The sequence below is a fragment of the Trichogramma pretiosum genome, unplaced genomic scaffold (genome assembly GCF_000599845.2).
Source record: "Trichogramma pretiosum strain Unisexual culture from Peru unplaced genomic scaffold, Tpre_2.0 scaffold8, whole genome shotgun sequence".
In the NCBI taxonomy this organism is placed as follows: Eukaryota; Metazoa; Arthropoda; class Insecta; order Hymenoptera; family Trichogrammatidae; genus Trichogramma; species Trichogramma pretiosum.
The window spans coordinates 718,212-730,976 of NW_019641699.1; the positions used below are offsets into that span (position 1 = coordinate 718,212).

At 30.3% G+C, this 12,765-nt stretch overlaps 2 protein-coding genes across 2 annotated transcripts; both read left to right on the plus strand.

Annotated features, from left to right (window-relative positions):
• Positions 1–736: 736 nt before the first annotated feature.
• LOC106651173 lies at positions 737–7,682 on the plus strand. The gene is made up of 16 exons (XM_014369564.2): positions 737–1,131; positions 2,704–2,809; positions 2,895–3,261; positions 3,549–3,854; positions 4,057–4,359; positions 4,431–4,658; positions 4,739–4,873; positions 4,938–5,105; positions 5,176–5,487; positions 5,574–5,708; positions 5,779–5,946; positions 6,022–6,244; positions 6,312–6,635; positions 6,961–7,100; positions 7,169–7,405; positions 7,485–7,682. Exons 1-16 carry the CDS (start codon positions 1,089–1,091, stop codon positions 7,596–7,598), a joined length of 3,309 nt encoding a protein of 1,102 aa, XP_014225050.1. The 5' UTR covers positions 737–1,088; the 3' UTR covers positions 7,599–7,682.
• A 1,376-nt stretch (positions 7,683–9,058) lies between these two features.
• On the plus strand, positions 9,059–12,289 carry LOC106651182. Its single transcript, XM_014369585.2, has 7 exons — positions 9,059–9,098; positions 9,277–9,371; positions 9,449–9,579; positions 9,691–10,573; positions 10,640–10,922; positions 10,991–11,210; positions 11,275–12,289. Exons 1-7 carry the CDS (start codon positions 9,059–9,061, stop codon positions 11,333–11,335), a joined length of 1,713 nt encoding a protein of 570 aa, XP_014225071.1. The 3' UTR covers positions 11,336–12,289.
• Positions 12,290–12,765: the final 476 nt, after the last annotated feature.

The window sequence follows — 12,765 nt, forward strand, 5'->3', positions numbered from 1 at the left end:
TTCGATTTTTTTTTCGATGTGTAATATAATATATAATCAGGGGTGATCATGACTATCAAAGTATCTCGGTGAATTTTTATGGAATTTTCGAACCGCTACTTCAAACCAAAAATAGCTAATAATATATAAAACATAACTCATTTTTACTCTAAAATTATTGAGTTTAGAGAAACAGTGCACAAAACAAAAGTTTGATAAGTGGTTCAAAAATTCCATAAAAATTCCCTGAGATACTTTGATAGTCGTGATCGCCCCTGATCATATTTATATATCGTGATTCCTTAACATGGCAAAAAAAATCGAAAACTCGATTTTTTTGCAAAGATTTTTAAGTGTCACGGTTCCCCGTGACAGTAGCTATAACTTTTTTATTACGCATAAAATTAATATTTTGAGCTCAGTTTCTGAAAAGGCATTAAATTTTACATGGAAATAGGTCCGTGCAAAATTTTTTTAAGTCCCAAAACTACAAAAAAATCGCTGCGAAAACCAACAAAAAATCAAGCATTTCGATCGTTCATGGGTTAAGCTGCATAGCCTGTATGTATGTATTTCATACATACTTGGCACTATTTGGCATAGAAAGCGTAGCGAGGTGTACACTTGTCACTTGGTTACTCTTAATGTTTAACGCAAACTCGATTGGAATTGCAATTGTAAAAAAAGCCTTCAGAGTCACGTTATGCAGCAGCCGAGTTGCAAGCAGCTGTGGAACAACAGCGACTGTAGCGCTACTCACAACGATCAGTCATTCCAGTACTACAACTCTAATAACTGACGACGCATAAAAAGCAAGAGACGAAGCTGGATCATTTGTAGTGTCGCTACGCACACGCACGCTTGTTCTCGGCTCAGCCGAATAACGCTTCATTTCAATTTTCAAAAGTCTTCGGACGTTCGTTTCCTTACTGCTCAATTCCGACAAGTCAACGACGGTCTGAGGGGGCTACTGACGTTCTCTCCTTTTCACTTTACTAACGCAGTGTTTTGGTTTAATATCCGAGTGATCTAATAACTGCGTAGGTATAGGACATTGGAAAAGTTGCGAGGAACAACCCGAACGTTAACGTTCGCACACGTTCACCGCCATGAAGGGGACCTTATTTATTTTTATCAGCGCTCTTCTAGCTGGTGAGTCGATATCCTTTAGAGTTTATTGAGTCTCGCATGATCTTATCCCCGTTTTCTTACTCGCATTTCTGCCTATCACGCAGCGCGTTGTTATTACTTTTGAGGCCGTGCCGAGTTCGGGCCTGTATTATGATAAATGAAAGTACACAAACTCTCGCATTACACCCACATGAGTGTTCTTTATCTCGAGTGATAAAAGTCTCTTTGTTAAAATGAATCGACGCTATATAAATTGAGACTTGCACTTGCTAATTAACACTTTTTGTTATTGTCATTGATGCGTTTCTTCGACATTTCAGGGAGGTTTTGTATTTATATATAGTTAAAAAAAAACGTATCGATTAACTTGCACTAGCTTGTTGTACATACGCGTCTTTGTTTTGCTTTTGTTTTCATTTCAACCGCCAAGAAGGCCAAAGAAATAACTCGCTAAATATCTGCGTGTTATGACGGATGACTCGTTATTTTTTTGCTTCTGCAGCATACATTAGCCAACACTGTCGACGAAATTTGGACAATTTTTCAAACAAATACGTGTCATACGTACAATTTGTTAAACATAGACACCTCGAGGCTAAACAAATAATGAACTTGAAAATTTTTAAAATTGAATTTATTTTTGTTCTTATTGCCACGCTTACATGAGGCAAATTTTTTACTCGAATGTTGCATAGTCAAAACTGTAGTCCACTTATTCGAGCTTCTTAGTTTGAAAACTAAACCTTTAAAATCTTTTAATTATTTTAACGCTACATGAATTGCAATCGAATTAAATTCGCTATGTCAGAATATCATCGAAAATATATACCTGCAACTGCGAAAAGTGTGACTAATTGCACGCATATATATGTGTGTGTATAGGTATTCTTCATCTACATTTACATCGCGAAAAACTGATGAAATAATGCGTAATGTTGGCGTTTGATACTCTTACATTTTCAAAGTACCTTTAATGTTTTTAACCAGTACTGAGATTCGCGGTAAATTAGCTTTAAGCAGCGTACATGTGGGCTCTCTTTATCCTTTTTGTTGAATAAAAAAGTAATAGATTAGAGTCTGTATTGCTATGTATGGTCAATTAGTCATACAAAAGATAGTTGTATCAATCCAGAATGATACATCAACATTTTTAGTGACTCAAGCTTATGTTATATTAAACAGCCAAACAATTTTTTCACAACTTCCTGCTCAAGCATAGAAAGACAATTTAACAATTACTTGAGTAATATACATGAATAAATTCCATAAACATAATCAGTTATAGGTAATTTTTTAGAATTGATTTTAAAATTTTAAAAGTGTAAATTTTGATAAAAATTTTTATTGCAAATGAATTTTTAATAAAATAACACTTGATGATTAATTCCCTGATGAGTAATAATCTATTTATTACTAATAGTTTTGACATTCTTCACCTGTCAATTAAGATTGATATCCTCAGATTCTTTTTCTTAGCAAACTATAAACTTATGAAAATGTATTTATCTATGATCAAGTGTTTTAAAATAGTAATCTTTTACTTTTTTACTTCTGACCAACATGTTAACATGATACTTAATTTCATTTTTTCAGTAACTACTGCTAGGGTATTAATCAATATTGATGGTCAAGATACACCACATTTACTAGGATCCAAAGCTTGTACATGGGGACCATCATATTGGTGCCAAAACCTAACGTAAGAACTTGTTATAATTGCTACTCCAATATTGAATTTTATTTATTAAAATTTATTAATAAAAAATGTAAAATAAATTTTATAGAACTGCAGCTGGATGCAAGGCTACAAAACACTGTATACCCAATGTTTGGGAAAAAATGCAAGTTCCAGATGATCAAGATAGTGTCTGCACAATTTGTAAAGACATGGTACAACAGGCACGTGATCAATTAGAAAGTAATCAAACTCAAGAAGATTTGAAAGCTGTATTTGAAGGAAGTTGTGCCTTAATATATATTCAACCAATTGTCAAAGAATGTGATAAATTGGTGGATCAGTTTATTCCAGAATTAGTAGAAACTCTGGCATCTCAAATGAATCCTTCAGTGGTTTGCTCTGTTGCTGGACTTTGCAATTCTGCTCATATCGATAAACTTTTAGAATCATATAAAAAGGAGTCCCCCCTTAAGGTATAAATCATTTTTTTTCATTTTGAAAAAATTTAGATTAATGATACAAATAATTTTCATATTATTTCAATTTTTTTGTTCAAAGATTATTAGGAAAAACTGTTGCTATCTTTGCTGTATCAATAATGCCTGACATTTTTTTATGATAAATCTTTCAAATTTCTATTCATGAGTCACTAATTGTTTCACTCCTTTGACTTGAAGTTCTGAGAAATTTATTTATTTTAATTTTGCGACATTTAGTTGAAGTAATTGTTTATGTTAGATTAATTTATTGTTTTTTATAGCCCAATGATGTACTTATTCCTATTGGTCATGATGAATATACACCAGATGAATGCACAAAATGTTATACAATTGCACATCATATGGAGCACAAGTTTGGCCAGTCCTCGCGAGATGAAGTTTTAGACAGGCTACTAAATATTTGTGGACAATTCAGTTCTTTCTCTGATGCTTGTTCATCAATTATTTTGACTCATTTTGAGACAATTTTTTCTCATCTTCAGAAAAACTTGAATGCTAATAATGTTTGCCATCTTTCTGGTCAATGTTCTGGCAAATTCCACATCCATGGAGATGACATTGAGAAGGTAAATTCATTTTTATTTTATAATGCGTAAACTATTGAAAATATTTTGTTCAGATGTAATGTTACATTATGAGCAAGATGCTGAATTACACAAAGTATAAAGGCAAAATGATCAATAAATAACTAACGCAGATATAGCTTCATTTATCGCTCTTAAATTGTTAGTTCAGAATTCAATAATAGTAATTTAATTGAAATTACAGACTCCTGATGTTGAGATTCGACCTCTATCTAGTGTAGGTAATGTTGATATTGGTGATGATTTACCATGCAAACTGTGTGAACAACTTGTTGTACATTTGAGAGATCTTTTGGTTGCTAATACAACTGAAGCTGAATTTGAGAAAGTTCTTGAAGGACTTTGTGGACAAACAAAATCATTTTCATCTGAATGCAAGGCAATTGTAGATGAATACTATCCTGTAATTTATTCATATCTGACGAAAAGTTTGAATGGTAATTTAATTTGTCAAATGGGTGGAATCTGTCCAGCTCCTGCAAAATCCGTAAGAGACTTTTTAATTTCAATTAATTTATTTTTTGTTAATATAATAATGAAATCAAAACATTTCTGTAGAATCAACCATTATGGCCTTTATTACCAGAAAATAATGCCAGAATAGCTTCAAGGATTTTCAAGGATACCCAATCAAATATTGAAACACGAGAGACTGAAGAATTACAGTTACCATTGGAAAGAATGTCTGTACCCTTAAGTTTTTCTGTAATTGATGATACATACTGTCCCAGTTGTGAGTTTGTCATGAATTTCATAAAACAAAATGTCAGAAATCTCCAAGATGCTGTAAATAACTCATTTTTATTATTTAAAGTATGATAAATAAATTTGTTTAATAACTTCATTAATAAATAATTCTTATTTAGGAGGAGGTGAGAGTTGTGCTAAAGGAAATAAAAACAAATTTACCTGCAATTAAAAGTGGATCTGAAGATAACTTTTTAACTAAATATGAGGAAGCGATTGCTGAACTCATTCGGGAGAAAAAAAGTCTATCAGAGGTAAATTGTGACATTAATTTAGATTGAATGATGTAGGCTCATGTAATTTTCCTTTTCTTTACAGATTTGTTCGCTTGTTGCTGTATGTCCTAGCAGTCAAATGATTGAAACATGGAAACAAATACCTGAAAAATTAACAGAAAAATCACAAGTTAAGGACAAACCTAGTTGTCCTCTTTGTTTGTTTGCAGTCACAAAGTTATATGATATGATAAAAGATGAAAAAACAGAGGTATTTAATTCATAAATTATACTTAATTAATACTTAAAATGAACGATTTATGAAACTTTATTCACTATAGGAAAGCATTGAAGCTGCTCTGGATAAAGTTTGTCATGAACTACCTAAAAGTTTAAGTAATCAATGCGTTGATTTAGTAAAAATTTACAGCAAAGAGTTAATTCAACTACTACTCAGTGATATGTCACCCCAAGAAGTTTGCACTTCACTGAAATTATGTGATCCACCAAATGTAGTAATCAAACCTAAATTACCATTTGGTGAAAGAGTTATTGCAGTCCCAAAGAACGACTTGGAAGGAAAACAAATGTGTGCATTGTGTGAATATGTGCTGCATTATATTCAAGAAGCTGTTACTGATCCAAAAGCTGAGGTAAGTTGTATTTCCAACGTGATACATTCTTACTTGATAATAAATAATTTGAATATTTATTCTATTTTTGTAAAACATTTCTAAAGGATGATATAAAAAATGTTGTTGGTCGCGTATGCAAGAAATTACCAAATTCTATTCAAAGTGAATGCAACCAATTTGTGGATACCTATGGCGACGCGCTAGTAGCTATTCTTGCTCAAGAAATTGATCCAGCTGAGGTTATTTAGCTTAAATCTACCTTTTATTTTTTTTTTAAATAATTGTTACTCTTATTTTATCATTTTACAGGTTTGTCCAATGATTCATTTATGTCCATCTCAACAATTATTGGAGTCATGGAAACAGATACCTAAAGAACATGTTATCGAACATCCAAAAGAAGATAAACCAAACTGTCCTCTTTGTCTTTTTGGCGTTACACAGCTGTACAACGTTATTAAAGATAACAAAACCGAGGTAAAAGAATCTTATATATTTATTTTTAAAATAATTTTTAAAAGTATATATAACATAAATATATTTTTCAAATAGGAATCTATAGAATCTGCTTTGGACAAATTATGTGTTCATTTACCTAATAGTTTGATTGACCAATGTGAATCTATGGTGAAAACTTATAGTAAACAAATCATTGAAATGATTTTAGCAGATTTGACGCCTCAAGAAGTTTGTGTTTATCTTAAATTATGTGATGATAATAAAGAGGAAGAGACTTTAATCAGTTTCATCCCAATTGATCAGAACGGTGAAATAAGTAAGTTAAAAATCGATTGTTAAGCTTAATTTAACTGTTGTAATAACATTTTCAATTTTTATCGCAGTGTCAAATGAAATTCCCATGGGACCCACGTATGTAGTAAGTGTACCAGATGAACCTGAAGTTTCTTCAAATACAGAATGTGTAGTTTGTGAATTTGTTATGCAATATCTTGAAAAAGCTATGAATTCCAAAAAATCGAAAGATGAAATTGAACAAATGTTCCATGGTGTATGTAATCATCTTCCAAGACACATGTCGGAAAAGTGCAATACCTTCGTCACCGAATATGCTGAAGTGGTTATTGAACTTTTAACTCAAGAAGTTAGCCCTAAAGAAATTTGTACGATTATTGATCTGTGCAAATCCGATACAACAAAATTAAAAGGTAAAACTGAATCTAAGATTTACAGTAATGGTGAATTAAGAGAAATGGCTCGCATGAACTCTCCTTATGTAGTAATGGTTTAAACTAGTAGTTATACGATTGGAATGCTTATTAATATTAATATTAAGTTAAGGATCAGAGTATTTAATAAAATATTTTTCGATAACATCGTTTTTTATTTTAACACTTGTAGTAACCTTGCATCCTTAGGTTTAACAATTTGATCTTCTGGAATAACTAACGGAATAATCCGGAGCTGTGCATGGTAGAAAATTTTGCAATTGGTGTTAAAAATGAACGTTCAAATAATTAAATATTCCTTTAGAATCTGTTTCAGAATGTGCTTTGTGTCAAAGCATAATCGCAAATATTGAAAAACTATTAGTTAATTCAAAGGCGAACGAAAATATTCACAAAATCGTGACCTCAGTTTGCAAGTATCTTCCAACTTCAGAACAAGATAAAGTGAGTGAAAAATACTTGCTGAACCCCATTAAACTTTTGAAATAATGTAATAAATTTTGAATTTATAGTGCATGATGTTCATGAAGAATTACGATCAAACAATCATTGATGCAATAAAAACTCATGGAAATACACAAAAAATCTGCAGTAACTTATCATTATGCTCGTCATATGATTTTTTAGTTAAACTAAGTATTAGCAGCAGAGCAAAGCGACAAACTAATGATAAAAATCTTGGAACGAAACCTTGTACTTGGGGAATTTCTTATTGGTGCGTTGATGATAAGACTGCTGAAGAATGCAAGGTAAATTTTCTAAAAGACAAAGATTTACATTGGCTCATTTAAATTCAACTATTATATCTATGTCAATGTTTTTCAACAGGCTACTGAACTTTGTATAAAAAAGGGCCACCTATCTGATTCTGCTGCAGCTTCATCCAAATCTTCAACTGAAACTCACAATAGTGAACCAACAATGAAACAAACTTCAACTTAAAATTTGGAGACATTTTTCTTTTCAAATTGAAATGTTATTATTAAAATCATACACTTACTTTTTTTTATTTTTGTTAATGCGTCAATAAGTAATTTATAAATATTTCAAAATTCAATTTTAAATTATAAAAGAGGGAATTAAATCCTAAAATATTTCTATAAAATTTCATGTAGACTTTTTTTCATATATATATTTATAATTTTTTTTATTATTGAAACTCTAAATTCGTAGTCATAATTAACTTTGTAAACGATCAAAAGTTTGTATCTTGCTACAGGGTAGTTACAAAAATAACATTTTTTTTCAAACAAGTTAAAAACTCAAATTTTAATTGTAACAAAATGTTATATCATCAAGTATAAATATGAAAAATTTATCGATACATTAAGAACAAACGGAAATTTGAAAAACTTGATATTACATTTTTTAAACATTTTTAAATAAATTTTTAAGTTTATCATATCTACCTTAATTATAAGTTAACTGTGATAATGAAGTTTCAACTCAATAAGAAGGGAATAGATTGATGGCTTCTGTTTCTAAATAAAAATAAATTTTTTAATAATAAAATAGTAACACACTCTTCTTATTTTTTTCATTAAATTCTAGACATGATTTAATTTTAAAATCATAGAATATTACTTCCCTTGGCCACAAAATAACGATAAGTCCTAAAGCATGTGTAATAAGTTTGAGGCGAAACCGAAGTCGAAAATCAAGCATTCTAAGTATTTTTCATACTAAGTGCTTTGCGCAGCATCAGGAAAATATTCACAGGTATTGAAGACTACTAATTTTGGAACCTCTGCGTGTAAAAAGTTGTGCGTATAGCAGAATTTTACCGTAAAAAAATGTAAGTGCTCAAATTAATCAGCTCCGGCCGCTCAACACGCTTATCCTAAAATTTTTATTTTTTCGCGACACAAGAATCAAGATCTATGTGAGTACACCCTACTCAAGTTCAAATAAGGATAAAAGTATTATTTTCTTGATATAAAATTTAGCGGCAAAATAAAAAATCCCTCATTGTGTTACACAGGACGTCATTATAGTCAGATCATGGAATAAAATCATATAGAAATTAGTCATTACAAAAGTATTAAACGTAATTCAATTTAGCGCGCGATTACAGTGACGCATGCGAGGTGAGGTTTATTTTATGCGAAAATAAAATCTTATGCCGATTTGATCATCTTGTAAACTTCATCACTGATTGTATAGTATCGTACGATGACCATAATATTGAAAGCTAATGAACTCCTAGTTTAGTTTATTATCTATAAGACTAAGTGCTCTTTATTCTAAAAAATATCTAAAAAGTGTACATGTTCAAAAGGTGCTTTGCAACTTCGCAAAAAATTTTGCAAACCTTCTATTGACTTGAAAAATGGTGTTCTCGCAATTCTCCAAAGGATTTAAGTTATAAGAATCAGTATTAAAGTTTCTGAAAAAATTTGGCCATGTGGAAGTGTCATAAGTGTGGCAAGCCCGTTTACTTTGGTTCGTTAAACAATTAGTTGGGGAATATTTTTCGCGATTTACAACAATCATTCTTTTTTCCATTTAATGTTTATTTGAATATTTTTATTATTAGTAGCTTTGTTTATTACTTAGTTAAAGCATTAATTTAAAAAAGTACTTTAATGATTTTATTTAAAACCTTTTTCCATTTTAATAGCTGAAAGGAAACAATCATTAGGATATGATTGGCATCCTGAGTGTTTACGCTGTGAAGAATGTGGAAAGCGTTTAAATCCTGGACAACATGCTGAGGTTAAGATTTAAAACTTGTACTAACAATATAATTCAATTTTTATGGGATGATTCTTTTAAAATATATTTTCTCATAGCACAAAGGAGTACCGTATTGTCATGTTCCATGCTATGGAGCTCTTTTTGGTCCTCAGTTGTTTGGTCATGGCACTAGAGTTGAATCTCACACCAGTTTTGGTAAAAAAGAGTCTCGATCTTCATTACCAAGGTAATTGATTATATTTTCTAAAGAATTTTATAGTATATCTTAGGATAAATATTTACTATTTTTTACAATTATTTTATTCTTAACCCTGACAATATAATGAAACCTTTATAGATCACATTTAGAATCAAAGCTAAAGCTCTTTAATCAGTATTATGAAGGCAAAAGTGGAGGTATTCGAAGTAGGGAAGTAAATGGACGATTGATATTGGAAGGAGCTCTGAGAATTTATTGGGGTGTTCGAGGTGTGATACATCTAAAAGAAGATGATGATCAAAGAACCGTGGTCACTGCTAGACATAAAAATTCATATCGAAGAAGTCATGTGGAAAAAGTAGAACACAAAAAAAAAGTTGAAAATATAGAATCAAAAAATTTATCTCCTTCTGATAATCATCTAGAAAATGAAGTCAATTCAGTTCCAGCTTCTCCAGATCACATAAAAAGTCTTACATTGCCATTAAAATTTGACATTAAAAAAATGAAATGGGAAATGATGAAAAATGAAGGTGATGAAAATGATTGTAATGACAGTTCTGATTTTAAAAAAATGTATCAAACTTTACCAAAAAGTCTGCCTTCACTGAAAACACATGCAACTGTTGACGTACCATCAGTCTCATCAGATACATCAGAACCAAATAGTCCAAATACAGAAACAAGCAATAGCAAAAGCAAAGATGATAGTAGTGTTAGCAGTACTCCCACTCATAGCATAAGCAGTTCATCCAATACAGATACTCCAAACTATAATGGAACACCAACAAAAAATGGTGGTTTACGCAGAGTAGAATATTTTGATAGCTTGGATACTAATGTTGTTAGTTGTCATTCTGTGACTGACGAGGATAGCTGGATAGAAAAAGGTTTAAATCGTTCATTGTCTGGACCAGATTGTTTACAAAGACATCGAGCCGACAGTGATAATGATTCTGTAAGCTCAATTCATTTTCGTGATGATGATAATATGACGATGTCAACTGATAGTGGATTAGAGGTACTAAAACCTATTTTTTTTTTTTAATGTAAAACATTATTTCAAAAATGATTTTTATATTTTCAGTTGGATGGTGTAGTCCTACGACGCAAGCAAGGTTCTACGGCAATTAGACGTCGACCGGGTGCTAAAAGACAATCACGAAATCGACTTCGAAGACGCTGTTCGATTAATGGACATTTTTACAATCGAGAAACCAGTTTTTTTACGCCCCCTCATGGATCTCAAATGTCAGTCTGGGTAACAAGTCTTGTTAGTACTCAAGAAGTTATCAATTTAATGCTCGATAAATACAAAGTTGATGCCAAATCTGATAATTTTGCACTCTTTGTAATTCGTGATAATGGAGGTAAAAAATTTTTTTATTGTTACAATGACGAATTATTGATCATTATAAATCATACTATTGTTTCATAGAACAACGGCGATTACGAGAAGATGAATATCCCCTTGAAGTAAGAGTAGGCTTAGGACCTCATGAAAACATTGCTCGCCTATTTCTAGTTGATAAGCTTTCGACGCCTGAAATTAGTTCTGATGTTGCACAATTTTTGAATCTTTCATTACCAGAGTGCAATAATATTCTTCAACATTATCGTTTTGAAGAAGAACGACAGATTTTCTTGGCAAAAGAAAAGTAAGACATAAAAGTTAATTAAGTTTCTTTTCAAATAATTTTTATCTGTATTTTTAATTTTTAGATATAAAGAAATATACCGAAGAATAAAGCAACGTATGGAAGATCTAAAAGTGCGTTTGTGAGATTTTGGAAACTAGACATCTCTACGGAGTATGAATAAGTTGATTATACAGTTATTGCATGCTTTTTTAAAAAGAGATTTAATCAAATTTTAGTTAAAATGCAGTAGTTGGAAATAATAATTATTGATTATGACAGTTTTATGATTATTTAAATATTAAATTAAATATTGTGAATCACTTAACTGTGAGATGAACTATTTATTTATTAATCGATAAAATTTCAGGTGTACATAACATCTGTATTAAAGTAAATGATTTCTTCCTGTTTGAGCATGATAAGCATACAATAATAGATAAAAAATTAGTTCATTAAAAAAGTAATGTTTATTGAAATTATGATCCTTGTTTTCTAAGAAAAAACAATCTTTATATATAAAAATCTCATTTTTTAATGATATTGCTATGTACTGCAAGTGGTAGCAGGTTACTGCCACATTTACTAATGAGTTTTCGACACAAGTTTTGAAAATAATTGGAATAAATTTTATGCAACCTTCACTACAATACAAAATTAGTTGAAAATTGAAAATGCTGCAAATAACATTCATTATTACGTGGCTCGAGTACAATACTAATCATGCAAATATAAATTCAGTTCAGAATTTTACAAAAAAGTTATAAATTAGATGACTAAAATAATTAATTAAAATAATTAGCTGCTTTACAATTGATTTTAATAAATTATAAACTATCATAAGTAATGAAGCTATCAATATCGCTTATAAATTGACTTATAATCAAAATAGAATTTTTGTATGAATTGTAATAATCATAATAATGATAATAATAATAATAATAATAATAATAATAATAATAATAATAATAATAATGAAACATTTTTCAAATAAAAGTAGCAGTTTTTATCAAGCAGTTTGAAAATGTTAATGAAAAACGCCATAGTATAACTTTTAAAGAGTGAAACTTTTAGAAAACGACGAAACCTTTTGTATACCTATTAAAAAAAAGATACAATAAAGTAACTAATGTTACGAGGAAAGATGCGAGTAATTACTTTTTCAGCAAAACATAAAAGTGTCAGGTTTAAATAAATAATCAAAGACTTACATAGTTTGGACAGAATGCATGTATTTTTCAATTATTTAAGGACTAAGTAGAGTAAAGTAGATCAATGTAATGTTATGAGGAATATGAGTATACTTATCATCATATTAGTTTCAAGGAACGAATGAGTATACATACTCACAACACCGAGGAAATTGGCTCTTTTTTCATTATTCAAAAACAAATTTATGATCTTGGAAATTTTTATTTTAAAAGCTATATTTTTTTATTCACGACACTCATATAATGTGAAATAGTACACGACAAGTTACAATGTGCCCTCTGAAAATATAGACATCATGAACATATTTTATGTGCTGATTTTGAGAATCAACTGTATGTAAATACATTTGATTGACAAATAGTGT